Here is a 19724-nt window from a genome sequence, read left to right on the forward strand (position 1 = left end):
ATAATCTTATTCAAGTTTTTCCGATCCATAAACCAACGACCTACACAATATATTTGAGAAAGTAGTAAGTATCTCTACAAATATAATTAAAAAAAAGACGGGTTGCACTCCGGGAGTGCCGGCAGAAGTGAAAACTTCATTATTAACGTTGAACATGTTTGATATTTTGGAATGGTATCCGTCTTACGCTTTTTCGATCAGGTCACATGTCCTGACGCGAATTAAAGATTTTATACCTACCCATTACAGAAAAAGTGCTCAACGCCGCTAAAGAAATTTTCACTTCAAAAAAAGTCGTATGGCACTCCGGGAGTGCCGGTAGAAGTGAAAACTTGATTATTAACGTTGAGCACTTTTCACACACACAAGTTTAAGATTTTATACCCATTACAGAAAAAGTGCTCAACGCCGCTAAAGAAGATTTAACTTCAAAAAATCATGCATATTGAATCTTAATGTTGCACCTGTATAGTATCAAAAATACGTGTGTGGAACAGGTATTTAATTGGTTAAGGATTAATGCAGTATTGGTTAAAATCGCTTCGAAAATTAGCCTCGTAAAAAGTAAATGACAAAAAAAAGTTATTGTGGGTTATCCATAAGAGATAGACATATACCATCGCGGACTTTTCTGTAGACCTTTTCAATATGTATAATACTTAGTACATTATTTTGATAAAACTCGTAGGGTTCAGCCTGCGTTTGCAATGTAAGCGGAAAAAAAATAATTTTTTACGACATCATATTAGAAACCTCAAAATTAATAACAGTACTTCTCCACTATTTAATGGGTGTTATTATACATATAAACCTTCCTCTTGAATCACTCTATCTATTAAAAAAAAAAGACGGGTTGCACTCCGGGAGTGCCGGCAGAAGTGAAAACTTGATTATTAACGTTCAGCATGTAAAGAAGTTTTCACTTCAAAAACCGCATCAAAATCCGTTGTGCAGATTCAAAGATTTAAGCGTACAAAGGGACATAGGGATATAGGGACAGAGAAAGCGATTTTGTTTTATACTATGAAGTGATAAATAAAATAGGGTGTAAATGATTTTAATTAATGGACTCGATTACCCAATAAAATGAAGAAAAAACATGTAATAACAACGGTAGAAATATTCCTTGAACTTTCTTTTATTCTTCACTAGTTACAATGATAAGACATTGATGATATTAAAATAACATAATAATAATTAATGGGCATTTTAATTAGTTTATTGCTATACGATCCTCGTGCGAATACATAACGTTAAAAGTTAGCGCATGTAGAATGCCCTCGCAATTAATTACATTGTAAGTTAATAATCTTATCAATGTTCAAGTTTGTTACTAATTTCATTAAGAGGCGTTCATTGCTTATTATTTTATTATTTTATTTCATTAAATGAGAAGTGTTTTTTTTTGTATATTTGTTATATGAAAATGATAATTAACACAGGCAGACAGTAGGTTTGGAATGCTAAACATCGTTGTAATGTTTTCGGTTCTTATTCAATAAGACATTTAAACAGAGTACTTATGAAAAAATATTTTTATTATTTTTTAAATTATTCCTTTGTACAAAAAAAAATAATACACTTTTCATAAAAACTCTACATCGATTATAAAAAGGCAACTTAAACATTTTACTTCAAGACAGGTAAAAATAAACACAGTAGGTGCTGTCGCTAACTTTTCCTATGTCAAAACATTACAATACAAACAACATACAAAATATTGAATAAATTAACTAATAAATATAATAGATACTGCCCTTAACAAAGCGATAGATATCGTACAGAGAAATTGTTGCACTATCCATTCGTTTCTGGACTTTATAGTGCTGCAGATAAAATGGCAGCGTATTTAATATTTATTTTGTGTATACCGTTAGCAATTAGTGCTAAAGGAGTGACCCTAGTGATAGATACTACAAATTCTATGAGAGAAGAAGTGAATATCATAAAATCGAATATCAAAATAGCATTACGTGGAATTCGGGATGTGGATTATGAATTCATGTTATTACCATTCAACAATCCTGGTATGTGCTTAATATTATCTCTAGGTACCTACATAGTATAAAACAAAGTCGCTTTCTCTGTCCCTTTGTATGCTTATATCATTAAAACTACGCAACGGATTTTGATGCAGTTTTGTAATAGATAGAGTGAAGAGGAACGTTTTAGTACATATATAATTTATAAGGTTTTAGACAAAGTGGGCAAAGTTGGTGGTTGGTGAGTGTGTGATAGATTAGATTTTATAGATTCTATAACGAGCGAAAATAAATATGAAAGTTTTGGTTAATTGTAGAAAGCTCTGTTAGGTAATCGTACAGGAAAATTGGCAAGATAGGTACACAATTATGTCAATCGTTAGTTACCCAGATCAGGTTAAGAGTACATCTACATTTATTTGATAAAATACAGACTTTACAGACTTATATTATATATTTTAAAAATTTAACAAAGAGTTCGTTCACCATCTGCTATATTTTTGCAATTCCGTTTTCCATGCTGGTTTTTACATGCGATAAGTTAGCGGTTTTTTTAGCTGTCGGTTTCACTAATTGCCAGTACCTATCATTGATACGAATGATAGCTAGTAGCTGCACCCCTTGATATTTCCTAAAGTGCTAAAGTTTAGGACATTTAAACTAAGAACTTTCAAAATAATAATCCATACTAATATTATAAATGCGAAAGTAACTCTGTCTGTCTGTCTGTTACTCAATAACGCCTAAACTACTGAACCAATTTGCATGAAATTTGGTATGGAGATATTTTGGTACCCGAGAAAGGACATAGGCTACTTTTTATCCCGGGAAAATGACGCAATCCCGGAAATCCCACGGGAACGGGAACTATGCGGGTTTTTCTTTAAATGCGTGGGCGAAGCCGCGGGCGGAAAGCTAGTATGTATTTAAATAAATGAAGAAGCGATCTTATAATAGGTGACAGTTTTAAAAATGTAGGTATGTTCATAAATGAAAATCTACCATAACTTTGATGACCATAGGCTTCCTACTGATCAATATTTTTTCAAAATTATATAATTAAGTAGTTAATAAATCGTGTAAAGGAAAAGACACTTCTTTCCACTTTAGAATAGATGCAGCAGTGACGATTCTTTTCGAGATAGTAGGAAATAACTACGAATGTGACGATTGCAAAAGCATGCAAAGCATGTGAAAAAAGAGTGTGTGCCGAGCCGAGCACAAGTGTCAAAAGTGAAACTTCTTTGACAAGAGATACCAAAATCGTCGCCTTACTTCATGACGTGAAAAATGAAGAGTAATAAAAAAATGAAGAGTAAAATAATAATCATTATTTTGTTGCAGTTATAGGTCCTCCGATAATGGCGTCATCTGGTCGTGATTTAATGAGCTTTATAGATATAATGGAAGCGATTGGAGGTCACGATTGTCCAGAAAAATCACTAACAGCTTTAGAAATGGCATTACAACGGAGCAAGTCAAGCTCTTATATATTTCTTTTCACAGACGCTAGACCTGAAGATACTAATAAGTTGGGTGCAATAGAAACTTTATGTAGAAGTCAACAAAGTCAGGTTAGTTATTTGTATCTATACTAGTATATTAATGCTGAACAGTTTGTATGAGCGCGATAATCTCAGAAACTATGATTTCGAATTGAAAAATTAATTCAAATTTAGGGTTAATAAAATTAAGGATAGACGTATGATGGTAGCACATAAAAACACTATCAATCGTCCACATTTCATCCGTCAGAAAATAGGTGAGGTCTGGCGGCTCTCGGTTCTTACTCTAGTAGAGATTTCAAAACTGAAGAGTTTGTTTGTTTGTTTCAACGGGCTAATGTCAGGAACTACTTACTAGTTCGAATTCGCAAGCGATGCTAGTGTCGTAGTAGTCGTGTCTAGTGTATTACTTTTTTTTTTATTTATTTCACAATTATATGTGTTAAATAAGCTGTCATAAGCCTACTCACGTGCCTGCCGCAGGGGCAATATAAGAACAATCTCTGTTGGTCGGCGGTCGGAGAAATTTCACCTGTTCTCTAAGTTGCCCCCGCTTGCCTATACACATGACAGTTTGCTAATTTAGGGTTCAATTCCAATATTGCCTGCGGCAGGAATGTGAGTAGCTGGCTTTATGTAAATTTATTTTTTATATAATTGATTTTTGTAGGTATTCATATTCCTAAGTGACAAATGCGACCCAGCCGACAATTTCGACATTTTCCACGAGGTGGCAAAGTCTTGCGCCGGTGCAGTTTATTACTTCGATCTATCGAGTTTACGCAATGTAAGTAAATCTAATATCTACCTATATTAAAGAGATCTTTAAATAAAATGATATTTTTGTAGTTAAATCATCTACCTACTAATACTGATCTACCAACATTAGAGAGATCTTAAAAAAATGATATTTTTGAAGTTAAATTAAAAATATTCGATTTTAAAGCATCTGCATCTTTACTTTACCATTAGAAAGTTGCATAATAAAAAATAACATAATAATATTTAAGTTATCCGGATGGAGCTGTGATATTAAGGAGTAAATATTTTTTTTTTCTCAAATCTACAGTTTCTTCTTAATGGTTTAATTAAGAGCATACATAATGATTTTAATCATACCATTATTTTGACGATAAACAATTTAAACTTTTAAATTGTTTATTCAGTCTTATCGCGAGTAAAATTGATAATTTTCATATCAGCAAATTCTTCTACCAGGAAGTAATATTCATTTCAACTGAATTCCGCAATACTGTTTCAATTTGTTGGAAAATATACAACAAATGTATTGTTAATAGATAAGTAACATTTTATTTAATCGCGGGTCATAGAACTTCCTTTCGCAAACAAAGACTACTCATTGATTGACCGGCTTGGTTGGTAGTCAACTTGCATTCCAAGCCAGAGGTCGTCGGTTCGATCCTGTGGTTCGATCCCCACCCAGGGCAAACATTTGCGTGATGATTATAGATGTTTGCTCTGTGTCTAGGTGTTAATTTATCTCTAAAAGTATTTAGGTATTTCAAAATTATATAATATGTTTGTTTATAAGCCATCTGGTTTCCATAACACAAGCGAAAGCATAGTATGGGATCAGATCGTGCCGTGTGTGAAAATTGTCCTCAAATATTTATTTATTTATTGACGAGAACAATTGCATAATTACGTTAAAATTATTCTCGTATAATTTGTCACCCAACTCCTTTGAAATGGCTTGACCGATTTTTATAAATTTTTTCTTGTATTTCCAAAACTATCGTCACAGTATTCGTATCGTCATCAAGAGTATGACGACATTATTACTTAGAAAAAGTTAGTTCCCATACAAATCTAATCACATATCTAATACACTGGAGATTTCAGTATGAACATTAACTTGTAACAAGAAAATAAGACCTTGAATGACGCCTGTATGTTTTTTATCCCTTTAACTACCTAGGTGTGAAAGGGATAAAAAAACATATAGGCGTCATTCAACGTCATATTTTCTTGTTACAAGTAAAATGTTCATACTGAAATCTCCAGTGTATTAGATATAAGCTTCTTGGTATCGCGAGACGAACACTTTGACGTTATGCATTCATGTTCGCGTTCGTACGTACTCGGAACGGTGTTTTAGCAGAATATTTGTTGGGTTAGCTAGTAAATTTACATAATATTATGTACTACTTAATCTATTACATTACAGGCCTTTATATACATGAAGGAAATCATGAGAACTGATTGGACCGAAATGCGAACTCGCGAGGAAATTTATGGAAACAAACGGTTTTCGGTTAGTCCTTATATTTAATATAGATATATCATATATGCATTATTAATTTATAGATTATATGTGAAGTTGAATATGGAGTTAAATAATACGCATTATTATGAATATTTTTAATATTTATGAATGTTTTAGTTTTCTGTGGATGCTTATACTTCGGCTATTATGATCGGCGTGTCAGGAGATTATCCAGATTTGCAAATTTTAAACAATTTCCAAGAGAAAAATCCAAATATTGAAAAAGTTATAAGCACAGGGCATGCAAAGGTATTCTAATTTTTATCTATATTATATGTAGAGATTGTCTAATCTAAAAATGAACGCCCTTCCACTAAACTTAATTGTTTCAATGTGTGAGGACAAATAATTATTGAACCACTTTTATATGTGTGCGCGCGGCGATTCTACTGCAAACTTTGACTTTCGCGCACTGATTTGTCAACTAATCGGGCGATCAGTTCAGGTGCCTAGCATTGTATGGCGGGGAGAGTGCGCTATGTACGGAATGACACGTCCGTTCTGTCGTGCATCGCGTCATTTATGCACTAGTTGGCCAACTGGTCCTGTCGTTCGGGCATGGACAGGACTGGAGGACTGAACGACCAATGAGGCAGACCAATTTGTGTGTATTGCGTCTATACACGTACTTTGAATGTGAGCGTAAACACAGTGGAGGGGCGTTCATTTTTAGATTAGACAATCTATACCTATAAATAAAGGACGTGTTAGATATTAAATTTTATAAGTAGGATTCGAGAATTCCGCCAGTAATTTAGTATAGATGATTCAATAACAGCACATTCATTCAAATAATAAAATGCAGTATAAACAATAAATACATACAGTGTAGATACGCAGCCCTTGAGAATTCCCAATTGATAACATACAAACTTTTTAGTGAGCAATGCCAAAGGCAATGCCCTTCCGGCAGGCTACAAATAACTAAACTAAAACGGAGTTATTTGATGTTCATTTAATGTTCATTCATGAAAACAATAACGGAACTTATTCCCTTTCCTTATTTGGAATCGGTCCTTTGGCTGTTTTTTCACGTAGGTATGTAAAACCTACTGAAAAGTTACAACTGTTCGACATTTCACGAACTGTATCCTAATAAATTCTGCTTCACTAAAACTAAAACGCCATGACTACGTTATATGTCCAAGCATTTTAAATGTCCAACTTGGCGAGGTTGCCAAACCGTCGCCAAATGAACTAGGCCGTGTAGGTAACAAACATCACACGCTTCAATATTAGCTACTATGGATGCGCGACGTTACAATGGTTTCCTAATGAGAACTAACGACTGTTCCCAATGACGACCTGGCACTGATTGTGGCTAACGCGGGAAGCGCGGGTCACGGGTGCTTTAACCTACCATTAAATGAGGGTAGATAAGTAAAAATACTTTGGTTATACGTTAATGCTAAGTTAGCATTGCAAACAACTTCGTGCGCTATAACCCTTATTAAAACGCTGGGAGCTATACTTCCCACGTCTCAGATTGAAGTAAATCGTGTTTTATTTTTATATGCTTAAACCTAATGCAGTGTAATATTTATCTACGCAATCTTAACACTTTAGAGAACTTTTTTTCATGGAAACCCTTTTCAGAGAATTATTACATGTCATGGAAAACACACGTCAAAGTCAGGTGACGTGATTTTGCAGCCGAAAACGACCGTTATTTTTTAGTTTTTGGTGTAGTGCTAAAAAAAAATTTGATAAGTAGATTTGAGTTCTAGCTAAGTAAACTAGACTATATTACGGTTGCGTGAAACGTAAAAATATGCCCAGAATCATTCGTTTATACCTTGGTAGAGTCGATTGAAATTAAGTCTTTAAGTGGGAAGATATCATCCCAGTGTTCGTCACTGCACACGACATTCGGAAATTCTATATATAAAATCTGTGTGTCTAAAAAATCTTTTTTAGTTGGTATAAGCAACTTATTTATTGTTATTCGTTATTTCCTGATCAGATAATTAGAAATCTCAACTCAATACATTAGTATTTACCTATTGTTTTTATTTTGTTTTAGAAAAATGCCATTTTTATGTTGAAGTCATTCATTTTTCAATTCCCGAATTCTTCCCTCAGTAAAAGAAACTTGCATTGATGAGTACTTTCACCTCCTTTATTAAAAAACTTGATCTTTATAATTTTTTACGATAACATTAAATTCACAAGTGGAGTCAGGGCAACTAACTAGTGTTTTAAAATATTGATGTCTGGAGTGGACACTGGGAGCTATAGTTCCCACCTTTCCAAACTTTTTACAACAGAGAACAGATGACGGGATATATACTTCCCACCGAAAAAAGGGTACTTCCCCCCCACTAACCCCTTTTTTGTGTGTATTTTTGAAATCTAAGACCCAAAATTACCCAGGAACGTATCTTATTTTTTTGTTAGCTCCTCCACAGGCTCGCGTTTGAATAAGGGTCCCAATGACGACCTGGCACTGACTGTGGCTAACGCGGGAAGCGCGGGTCACGGGTGCTTTAACCTACCATTAAATGAGGGTAGATAAGTAAAAATACTTTGGTTATACGTTAATGCTAAGTTAGCATTGCAAACAACTTCGTGCGCTATAATCTACTACGTGAGATTGAATCGCGTACCCATCGAGATACCGCTACCTATGGTGGTAGTCGATACCTTTCTGGTTTAGGCCTTTTAAAAATGAGATTTTTTACAGGCAATATGAATTCATTAACAATTTGTTATAGAAGGTCCTTGGGAATGATATAATCATCGCAAAAAGTAGCCTATCAATCTCTAGCTTCCTCATTATCTCCAGCCTTAAAAGGGGGAACAAATAAACACATTTTCGTATTTAAACATTAAGGATAAGAACATTATTCATTTATTTAAGGTTCTTCTCATAGTGGAGCCACCAAAAGGAGATTATTTTGTTGAGGCCCAATGCAGAGGGTATGCTGTTGTCACATTTCTAGCACATACAGAGTTGCAATTCAAATATGGATTTTCACCGAAATCTCCCAGAAGTCTTAATGAAACTTCTAATAGACCTCTACCGGGTAAGTAAAAATATCCACACAGGAAACATTTAGGGCAGTACACAGGCGACCGGACACCGGCATATTTCCTGTACTTTTCATACATTTTATATGGACTCGCTGCACACGGTTGACGCCGGTGGCCGCTACTCGCTTCTAACTTCTTGTAGCAGCGCTTGTCTGTCGCGAGTGGCTCGTGTGCGACTAAACTCTATTTGTGCTTACTAAATAAGCTCTGTAACTGTATAACAGATTTTGAAAATTCTTTCACCAACTGAAATCTACATAGGTACACAGGTATAGGCTACATTTTCAATTTTGCTTTATATCCCCGGACGGAACCTGTTCAAAATATACAGGCAAACTCCTCCTCCTTCTTTTCTTGAAATTCGGTGGTAAATAAATTAAGTACTTATTACGTATTACTTTTCAGGTACTACTAGTTATATCCTACTGGAGCTGCCAGACACATCCATAGAATTAACTAGTGTAGACGTACATATTATTAAACCGAATGAAATAAAGACGTTAAAATTGGAACAAATTGACAAAAATAAGGGATTATACATGGCAACTCATTTGTTTGAACTAGGAAAGTCGTTCAGGCTAGCTGTGAGTATAAGTATAAGTAATAGGATAAATTCAATTTCCACACAGATATATTTATTTGTATACGTTCCGTCTTATAGTAGATCAAATTTATTTTTGTATGGTGTCGCATTTTGATTATAAATATCTATTTATTTTCAGTTAAGGGGCTCGCTACAATCAAATGGACAAAGTATTAATGGTCTTACAAAGAATTTGGACCCTCAACAACCAGGTATTTTAATATACTAAATAAAATATGCATATATAGGTACGTTACCTAACTCCTTAATATACTTGTATAAATAAATTGCATGTATTGTTGTATTTTTTGCAGAAATGGTCACAGAATGGATTCCTCCAGAAACAGAGATAATCGATTCAGATTCCATTCTACTGGATTTTGGTCTGAATGCTACTTTCGCCTGTAAAGTTGAAAGTTTTCCAAGTCCTGATGTCTGGTGGGAAGACGATCAGGGCGAAAAACTACCTTCAGAAGTAATAATCTTCATATTTATTAAAACATCTATGTTGTATTTTTTTTAGTGCTTCGTAATATTTGATCGTAATCTTAAATTTTTTGTTTATTTTGATATATACCATTAATTATAATTATGTCTTGAGACATTGGATTAAAATCCATGTCTCAAGCAGATTGTGCAAATATAATAATTAATTGTGTAATTATAATACTAACATATTTATAAGGTAACAAGATACTAACAATTATTATATGGATATTTCAATTATCTGAAATAAATCAAATAAATAAAAATAATTATTTGCAGACAGCTCTTCTTGAAATCCCTTCTACATACATTAGTTATGTGAAAATAGATAACGCGACAAGGAATGGTACTGTTTCGTGCAAGGCAAAAAACGCAGTGGACACAGCTGAACACTCTATTGAGGTTTTCATCAATAGAACCTTTACATTTGAAGTACTGCAATATCCTTCAGGTATTAAACAGAATCGAATATGAAATGTTCAAATGTTTGTATGCTTTAAAAAAATAACGTTCTGGATTTATTAAGTTTTTTCGACATCATTTGTAACCTACCAAAGTATTTTGGACAGTTATTTTATCCTTAATTATTTTTTCAGTGATAGCACCTTCTTATCTTTTTCTTATTTTTATTCGTGTGACTATAACGTGTAATACGACACAGCTAGTTAATTATGATCGATCTAACCCACAGTCTAATAACAAACGTTATTCACAGATATAACAGTGGAATACGGAGAAGAAGGGAGGCTGCTTTGCGAGGTAAACGCTTATCCAGAAGCAGAGATAAAATGGTACCATAATGGGACAGAAGTTCAAGGCAATGATGATATAGAATTGATACCGGATGAACATTTGTTATTAATAAAAGAGATGAGTTTGAACAATACGGGCGAATACGTTTGTGAGATACGAAATGATGCGGAGTTTAGAAGCTTTGGAGCCACAGTATATGTTACTGGCTTAGGTAAAACATAGTGTTAGAACGATTTGTTACTGTTAATATAGGTTGTTCTAACGAGAAATAATAATTAGTAACTATGTAAAACTTAATATTTACGAATAATTATAGTGCTTCTCTTTTATTAAAGAATGTATCTATTAATTGACGAACTTAAATCCTACAAATATGCAATAATATAAATTTCTTAGCGCGCAAATAATAATGTAGGTTTTATCTTGTACTAAGCAGACATGCTTACTTTGGGTGCTTTTTCACCCATAATGTGCAAGGATGTGTAGCGGGAATAATATTACATATCTATTATATTATGTTTGTTAATAACCAATAGTATCGCTTCAAACGCTAAACGCTATACTTCAAACTTAATGAAGTGATATGATTGGTTCTTTACAAACACCATAATATCCTCGCTATACATCCTCGCACATTATTAGTGGAAAAGCACTATTACCGGGTCACCCACGTGTGTTTTAATCGTTTGATTTGTCTTTGTTCTGTCCTATAAATATTAGAATACCCTATAATCTTACATAATAGATAATTTTTTCATTTCAGATGCACCGGAAATTAAATTACTAGATAGTGAAATAGTTTTAAAACCAGGTGATTGGACTCAACAAAATTGCACGTAAGTTAAATAACAAATAACGAACAAAACATTAATAGTAGTTTTAATAATTTAAAATAGAACTTTGATATTGTTTCCTAATATTAAATATAGGTATATTTTGGAAAATATAAAAATGCACGACTCGACATACCTAGCGGTTCGACGAAAAAATAAAATAATTTTAGTTTTTCGTTATCAATAAATCGATGCTCCGTATATTAGGTATAAAGGCTAAAGATAATATTATAAAAAGTAAATTAATTATAGTTTTTACGTAAACAATCGTTTTTCATAAATTTAAATCGGTGTGCTGATTTAGAAGATTACGTAGATTACCAATCGAGTAGGTAATTACCTAATTAAAAAGTTTCGGAACCAATGCAAAACATTTTTTTTCGATCGCATAGCATTATGAGCCGTTAAAACAAGGTAGCAACGAAACGACATTAGGTTTTGTTAACAGCAATTAAAGTTTTGTCAGATTAGGCTATCTAGTGGTATACTTCCAATGTTTTATTCATTGAGATAATATTAAATGGTTTTATTATATTAATTACGCAAAAAAATATCATTTATTCTTTCAGTGTTCTTAAAGGAAAACCGGAGCCCAAAATAACGTGGAAGTACAAAAAGGAAAATGATTATGATTATTTAGACATACCTGATGGCGTTCATGTAGAAGAAAATATTATAAAAATACCATCGGCACAAATTTTCAATGCTGGCGTCTTTGTATGTGAAGCGACGAACATAATGGGTGTTGATAGTCAACAAGTTACTATTAGAGTACAGTGTAAGTTCCACAATATTAACACAGCAAAGAAAACGTAATTTTATTTCATAATAATTATGTACAGCTACTGCTTAATTCAAATATCAAAACATCGATACGATGCAAATTTTACATGCTCTAAAAATTAAGAAGGTTCTTAATTCAAAAATTATGTTTTCTTTTTTCTTTTGTGACTCGAAGTTCGAACGCTGTGGAGTAATAATAATAATAATAATAAGGGCGTAGGGATGTGACGACCCCATCGCCCACGGTTGGAATATCTAATGTTTACGTGACAATAGATATTCCACCCGTGCAATCAGTCAACCCGCAGGACACCTTGTGGCGGGGTGTCGGGGAGTAGCGACCCCGCGGGAACCGAGTGCTCCCGGGGGAGGCCCCTGTCTTCATCTCCGGCTCGCCTTCACCGGCCGGTCGGAGTGAAGCCTGACGAGGACAGGACCCCCACCTCTGGCTTGCCTTAACCGGCCGGCCAGAGTGGAGTCGCGAGAGCTTTTAGCTCGAAGGGTGGATGCGAAGCGTAAGTGGCGAGTGGGCACGTGATGCTGGACCCTCAGGGAGCGCGTGATCGTAGTTTAAAGTCCAGGGACGCCTCTCCACCCTTAGCTGCTCACAATATGTTGCCCCCTTGTCGCACTATTGCAGCGACTTATTTCGGGGGCCCATACAGTGAGAGGGCGAGTCACCACCTGCCAACAATTTTTTGCTATATCTTAGTAGAAAGGCAGGTGCCATAGTCTTCCATAGTCCTTAATTCCGGTCCATTAACATCCCATTCCATAGCCCAGTTTATTTTATTCCCTTATCTTGCAATAGTCCTACATCGGCCGCGGACTGCCTAGGGCTGTATCTCTATATAGTGCAGTCATGGGCAGGCTGCGGCTGGTGTCCCACAACACATTAAAATTCTCGAAAGGGCCTCTGCGTGTTGGATCCGTGTCCCCACGTAAGCCTTCCAAAGATCCGGGTACTGTCCTTCTGGTGGTACCCGAGTATTATGGAAATGAGAAACATAATAATAATAAAAATTCTTTATTGTACACAAAAAGAGAGGATAAAACAATTATACAGCAAAGTACAGAACAAGTACACAGGGCGGTCTTATCGCTTCGAGCGATTTCTACCAGACAACCACAGCAAAGGAAAGCTGCAGAGAAACGGAGTAGGTGGTGCACAACTGAAAGTTGAATTTTAATACATATAAATATATATACATACAATACATACATATACAATATACATACATACATATAATATATACAATAAATATACATACATACATAAATAATACATACAAATACTATACATATACTTACTATATACTTACAAAACAGTGTTAAGGTTCAACATCATTATCATCAATCTTGTGATAAGGATGCATAATGGTTCCTTAGCTCCTTTTTAAAAATAGGCAGGCTTTGAGCTCTCCTCACAACCTCGGGTAATGCATTCCATAGCGAGATGGCGGTGACAGTAAAGGAAGAGTGAAAGAATTTTGAATGATGATGAGGGAAAGATAATGTCAGTTTGTTCGAGGATCGTAAAGCTAGGGAATGGTTGGAAGATACGTAGGAAAAGTTTTGTTTCAGGTAAGGAGGAGTTTTAGGATCAAATAAAATGGAATACAAGAGGTGGAGTATGTGAGTATTCCGGCGAAGGCGAATTGGAAACCACTTGAGCCTGGCTCTAAATTCAGAAATGTGGTCGTATTTACGCAGTCCAAATATAAATCGGATACAAAGGTTTTGCAGTCGCTCAAGGGAGTTAAGCTGGCATTCGGTGAGGTCGGGATAACAGACATCTGCATAGTCTAAAATAGGGAATAGAAGGGACTGTGCAAGCGCAATTTTAGTGGGAATTGGTAAAATATTTCGGAGTCGCCTAAGGGAAGCTGCAACACCAAACATCTTTTTGCGTACTGCGTTGAGTTGTACCGTCCAGGAGAAGGTTTGGTCAAAGTGCAAGCCGAGGTTTTTGGCAGTAACGGAATAGGGAATAGGAGTGTTGTTGATTTGGATGGAAGGAATAGCGGTCCAATCAACTTTGGCAATTAATTGAGGACTTCCTATGATAATTGCTTGCGTTTTGGACGGGTTAATAGATAAGCCATATTTATTACTCCAGTCGGCAATACTTTTTAGGTCAGCATTCATAGTTTTCACGGAGTTGTGTAAATCTAATAGAGAGCATTGCGTGTACAGTTGTAAATCGTCTGCATACATATGGTAGGGAGAAGAAATATTTTGGGAAATTGAATTAATAAAAATTGAAAAGAGGAGAGGAGACAACACTCTACCTTGAGGTACACCGACAGAAACATTGCACCAAGAAGAAGTGGAATCATCAATCTTGACACACTGCCGGCGACCTTGGAGAAAACTACGAAACCAGTCAACAGCTGCTGGAGATATGTTAAGAGAACCAAGCAAACTCAACAGAATGTCGTGATCCACGGTATTGAAAGCATTGCTAAAATCAAGCAATGTAAGCAGAGTGAGTTGCCTGTTGTCCATTCCAATACGAATATCATCGGTTATTTTGACGAGAGCAGAAGTCGTGCTATGACCGGAGCGGAAACCGGATTGAAAAGGGTTAAATAGGTTATTTTTGTTCATGAACGAGCATAACTGACCCTGCACTAAACGTTCAAGAATCTTGGATAAAAAGGGTAATATGGAAATAGGTCGGTATTCGGAAAAAGAAGAGGGATTGTTATTTTTCGGGATAGGAATAATAAAAGCATCCTTCCAAGCTGAGGGAAAAGTAGACAACGAAATGGAAGAATTAAGGATAAAGGTAAGGACAGGGGCAATGATGTCAAGGATGGGGACGATCATATCACGACCAATGCAGTCGGGACCAAGAGCTTTCGATGAAATAGACAGAATATTCTTCTTAACATCACAGACAGCGAATTGACAGAAGTTGAACGGTGGGATGTTAGGAGTCGGTGCAGATGAAAGATTATTTAAAGTAACAATTTTGGTGCTAGCATCAAGAGGGATAGAAGTATTTGAGAAGTATTGATTCAGAAGGTTAGTATCGATTCTAGAGGAAACATTATTTGAAGGTTTACCAACTCCTAGTGATTTAAGAAATTTCCAAATTTTTGCTGGATCGCCGTTCTCGATCGATTTATGAACATAGCGCTGTTGTGCATCCCTACACATAGTATTGCAGCGATTACGTAGTTTTTTAAATTTTTCAATATTCTCAGCACAGCAGTTTTTCCTAAGCTTGACTTTAGCATTATTTTTGCGATTTATGGCTGCTTTTAATTCATTGGAAAGCCAGGGGGCAGGAAGGTGCTTGAGTTTTACTGGCCTTAAAGGAGCATGTTTATCGTAAAGCTGCAGTATGAGTAGATTAAATATGTCCAGCATTTGGTCTATACAACCAGCAGAATAAACACTAGACCAGTCAGTATTCTCCGCATCCTCACGAAGACGATCCAAATCCATTCCACTAAAATTGCGTTGCATAACAGTTTTGTGTTTCCTTTTGGGAGGTCGGACTTTGTAGGATAGGAATATAAGGTCATGATATGAAAACATCTCAGCTGGGCATTGGCCAAAGCTGGAGACGTGTTCAGGGGAGGAAACAATCATGAGGTCAAGGAGAGATGGGGAGGAATTGGGAAAATGATGTGTTGCGTTGAGAGGTAGGATATGCAGATTGTGGGAGTCGACAGTGGATTTTAACTTATCAGAACGATGATCACTCTTAAGCAGACAGGTGTTGAAGTCGCCCATTATAATAATATGGTCGAAGGAGGGAGAAAATTCTTCAAGGAGGAGATCAAAAGATGGGAAATAGTTAATGGAAAGGTTTGGACTGTAGAACACCCCAAGGAGTATACGAGTATGCATGACAGTTACTTCAACTAAAAGGTGTTCTGCTTCATCAGTGGGAGGTGGTTGAGAGGAGGAACTGAGGATAGTGAACGGGATATTACTGCGAAGGTAAATGGCGACACCACCACCGGGCCTACCAGTGCGATCATTTCTGATAAGCTGGAAATCAGGAAGGGAGTAGGATAAAGATGGTAGACAGGGTTTAAACCAACTTTCAGATATAAGGATGGCATGGATATTTTGGGAATCAACGAGTGCCAGCAAATCAGGATAGTGAGCCGGAATACTCTGGGCGTTAATGTGGATGATATTAAAATGTTTATTGACAGCAAAGTGAGAGGATAGGGTAGAGTGTATAGGGGAAGAGGAAGTGCTATGGAAGCTATCGTTGCTTAGATCAGAATTGGAGGAATTCAATGAAGCATAACTTACAACACTGTTATTCAATGACATAATATATTGCAATAAACGTGAACCTATAGTCAATAAATAAATATGTAAGTATAATAAAAAATAAATAAATAAATATATAAATTATAATAATAAATAAATATATTTAAATATTTAGAGTATTTAATAGATATATATAAGAAGAAATATATATATATGTAATAAGCAGTAATACGTACGAATAAAATATATAAGTATTAGTCTATTGAATTCAAAATAATTTATTAGTCAAAATACAATTTACCAAAAACACCTTCCAGTAGTTTTATAGAGTGGCAACACCAAGATACAAGTGCATGAAATGAAATGACATTTGACAAATGATAATAAGTGACAAATGACAGTAGTTTGTTTACAAGTGTGCAAAGAGTTGTAAAATAAAATTGACGGTGGTAAATAATTATATGTATGCAGATTGCAGGTACTGTATGAGATATTACAATAATAAAGTATTGTAATAACAACCTATGCGAAGGCACAAAATCAAACCACAGTAATTTGTCACTCATTATTGCATACATTACATCTGCATTACAAAAGCGTAAACACACAAATAATAAGTGGAGAAATAGAACATGATAATATTATGGCGAGACTACATAATGAATTATAATAAATGAAAGATGATGAAAAATACATGATGGTGAAATTAGGAATAAAATAAAATATATATTCCCGTAAATAGTATAGCAAAAGTTATCGTAGCAAAAACCGAAAATATAAGACCCTACACCATCATTTAATAAGCAATAAAAGAGAAAAAAAAAAGAAGTCATAGAAATATAAAACTACTTATGCTTAGGAATTCTTCTGGATCTCGCTGTTTGCTGCGAAGAAGTCTTCTGGTTATTGTCACTAGGAGCCGCAAGAGGTTGCTTTTCAGTATCAGGAGTCTGAGATTTAATTGAGTCTAAGTCAGCGATGGAATTAATCTGATTGCGAGTCCCGTCTGATCCAATAACAAAAATTAAACCATTCCTTGTCCAGCACTTGGATATGCCAAACCGTTTCCTTGCAGCAATGAAGAGGTCATGGCGAGCCTTTGTGAGGAATTCAGATACGGTAATATTAGTACCCTTGAATGCAGTCTTGGCTTGCCACACCTGGCTCCGAACCTGGATATCCTTAAATTTGACAAGAACTGGCCGTGGTTTGTCTTCCTTCATCATCCCCATTCTATGACACTGGCTAAATATTTGTGGAGCAACCTCGGGAATTTTAAGGTGATCAGATATAACCTTCGAAACGACAATGCTGGAGTTTTCATTCTTCGACTCAGGAATACCGTGAATCAATAGATGTTTGCGCCTGCTGCGCATTTCTAGTTGATCATGCATTTGGGTTAGTAGCTGAATTTGAGATGTAAGGCAGCTTAACGATGACAGCACAAATGTTCGAAAAACAGCAAAGTCTGAGGAAATCTTACTGGTGGGACTTCCAGAGCCATTGTTGCTATTTTGCAGCTCACGTTGAAACTCCTCCATTCTATATTTAAACATTTCACTCATATCCGCTACAGTTTGTGCAATGGATTCCATTTTGGAGGTTATGTTTAAACTTTTGTGTTGGATTTACAATAAATCTTGGTGAAAAGTGAAAGTGATTTTGTGTGACACTTACTGGATGGCAAAGGTAACTTTTAAAGCATATTACTTATGCAAACAACAGTAGGAGACAAATTTTTAATAAAACAGATCAAGAGTAAGAAAAAAGACATATGCACTTCACACTACCCACAAGCAGGAGTATGGGTTTTAAAATAACATAAATGTTGCCATGTGTTATCTCAGATACGCCTGGAAACCAACTAAAAATCCTATTTACTATTTTTACAGTTCCACCAAAAATAAGGAATAAGGATGAAAATGTGATAGCCAAGCAAGGAGATCTAGTAGCTCTGTCTTGTGATGTGGATGCTGTTCCCAACGCTCAAGTACACTGGGACATGTACCAGGATGACGTGATTATATCCTTCGACGACGGGCACTACACAGATGATAGAAACACGCATAGGTAAAATATGTGGATATTAATTATTATTTGTGTTGGAGCGATGGATGCCTACGGTGTGAAGATTGTTGGATTGCTTGCAATTTCAAAAAAATAACTCAATTATACTTAATATAATTGTATTAGATTTGTATCGCTCGCAAAGTTAATAATTTTGTAAGTTGTTGCATATTTTACCTACTCTTTATCATTGCAGCCTCCAAAAATTATTATGCAAGTTTTTAAAGCAATAAAAATTAGGCAGCTGCTATATAATAAAAACTTGGTTTGCATACTATTGAATGAATATTTTACTTCAACTTTTTTCTTATTATTTTTGGCAGTAATATTGTGTATTTATTTTTCTAGATTTACAGCAAAAGCTATTGACTCTGGTATGTACCATTGTATCGCAGAAAACTCTATGGGAAAAGCGATACGTACTGTAAACGTCAACGTTTGGGGTAAGATAAATAACTATTGAATAATAGCGATTTACTTAATTCATATTTCATAATTTTAAATAAAACCTTTATTATGTACTTACATTATTTTGTATATAGGTAATTATTATACATGGATAAATAATAATATTGTATTATTAAGATTACGTCATTATAGTTACATCTTTACATTTTAGTATCACCATACATAGACCCACCTATTTCCAATAACATCACTTCAAAAGCCGGATCAACTGTGTATTTAGATTGTTTTATTGGCCTGGGAAATCCGATGCCAGCAACGAGATGGGAATTTATTGCACCGAATAGCAATATAATAGTTTTAACGGTGTAAGTAATATTAGCTAATAATTTCTCACAGGAGGAAAATTTTGATGTTAAAATTCTGTTCTGTTTTTCAGTGGACATTCCACTGGAAGTCTTAACTACGTGCTGAAAAATATATCGAGAAGAAACGAAGGCACTTATCGATGCATTGCTGAAAATGAAGTTGGAGTAGATACTATACACATTTATTTAAAAGTCGTTTAAATAATATTATTTTTATTGTTCAATTTTTATTATTAGTGTAACATGTAATCATTAATTTTATTTAGTTTACATAATTATGGTAATAAAGATGTATGTAAGATCAAAAGCGTTTTGTTTGTTTTTTCATTTACAAAATCCTAATTTAATAAACAACTTCCAAACGAAACTAATCATCAATCTTATAAACATAAAAATA

The 19724-nt window shown here is 35.0% G+C and overlaps 2 protein-coding genes across 2 annotated transcripts; one reads left to right on the plus strand and one right to left on the minus strand.

Annotated features, from left to right (window-relative positions):
- Positions 1-1819: 1819 nt before the first annotated feature.
- LOC149897186 (hemicentin-1-like) lies at positions 1820-19615 on the plus strand. Its single transcript, XM_090116930.1, has 17 exons — positions 1820-2027; positions 3327-3556; positions 4158-4274; positions 5676-5762; positions 5892-6023; positions 8635-8800; positions 9213-9391; positions 9530-9602; positions 9705-9865; positions 10156-10327; positions 10592-10840; positions 11393-11465; positions 12032-12240; positions 18380-18557; positions 18903-18997; positions 19174-19327; positions 19399-19615. Exons 1-17 carry the CDS (start codon positions 1838-1840, stop codon positions 19526-19528), a joined length of 2595 nt encoding a protein of 864 aa, XP_089973056.1. The 5' UTR covers positions 1820-1837; the 3' UTR covers positions 19529-19615.
- Positions 17333-18090, minus strand: LOC149897187 (uncharacterized). The gene has a single exon (XM_090117008.1). It carries the CDS (start codon positions 18080-18082, stop codon positions 17333-17335), a length of 750 nt encoding a protein of 249 aa, XP_089973134.1. The 5' UTR covers positions 18083-18090.
- Positions 19616-19724: the final 109 nt, after the last annotated feature.

This window comes from Colias eurytheme, chromosome 26 (genome assembly GCF_061535395.1).
Source record: "Colias eurytheme isolate Ceu_HAF_F1 chromosome 26, ilColEury1 Martin Lab GWU primary, whole genome shotgun sequence".
NCBI classification, from domain to species: Eukaryota; Metazoa; Arthropoda; class Insecta; order Lepidoptera; family Pieridae; genus Colias; species Colias eurytheme.

Bases quoted from the DNA above. Each gene is read 5' to 3' on its own strand.
- LOC149897186 (XM_090116930.1), top strand. From the start codon at position 1,838: ATGGCAGCGTATTTAATATTTATTTTGTGTATACCGTTAGCAATTAGT. The intron at 6,024-8,634 runs GTATTCTAATTT...CATTTATTTAAG, and splicing joins TAAGCACAGGGCATGCAAAG to GTTCTTCTCATAGTGGAGCC. The intron at 11,466-12,031 runs GTAAGTTAAATA...TTATTCTTTCAG, and splicing joins TGGACTCAACAAAATTGCAC to TGTTCTTAAAGGAAAACCGG.
- LOC149897187 (XM_090117008.1), bottom strand. From the start codon at position 18,082: ATGGAATCCATTGCACAAACTGTAGCGGATATGAGTGAAATGTTTAAA.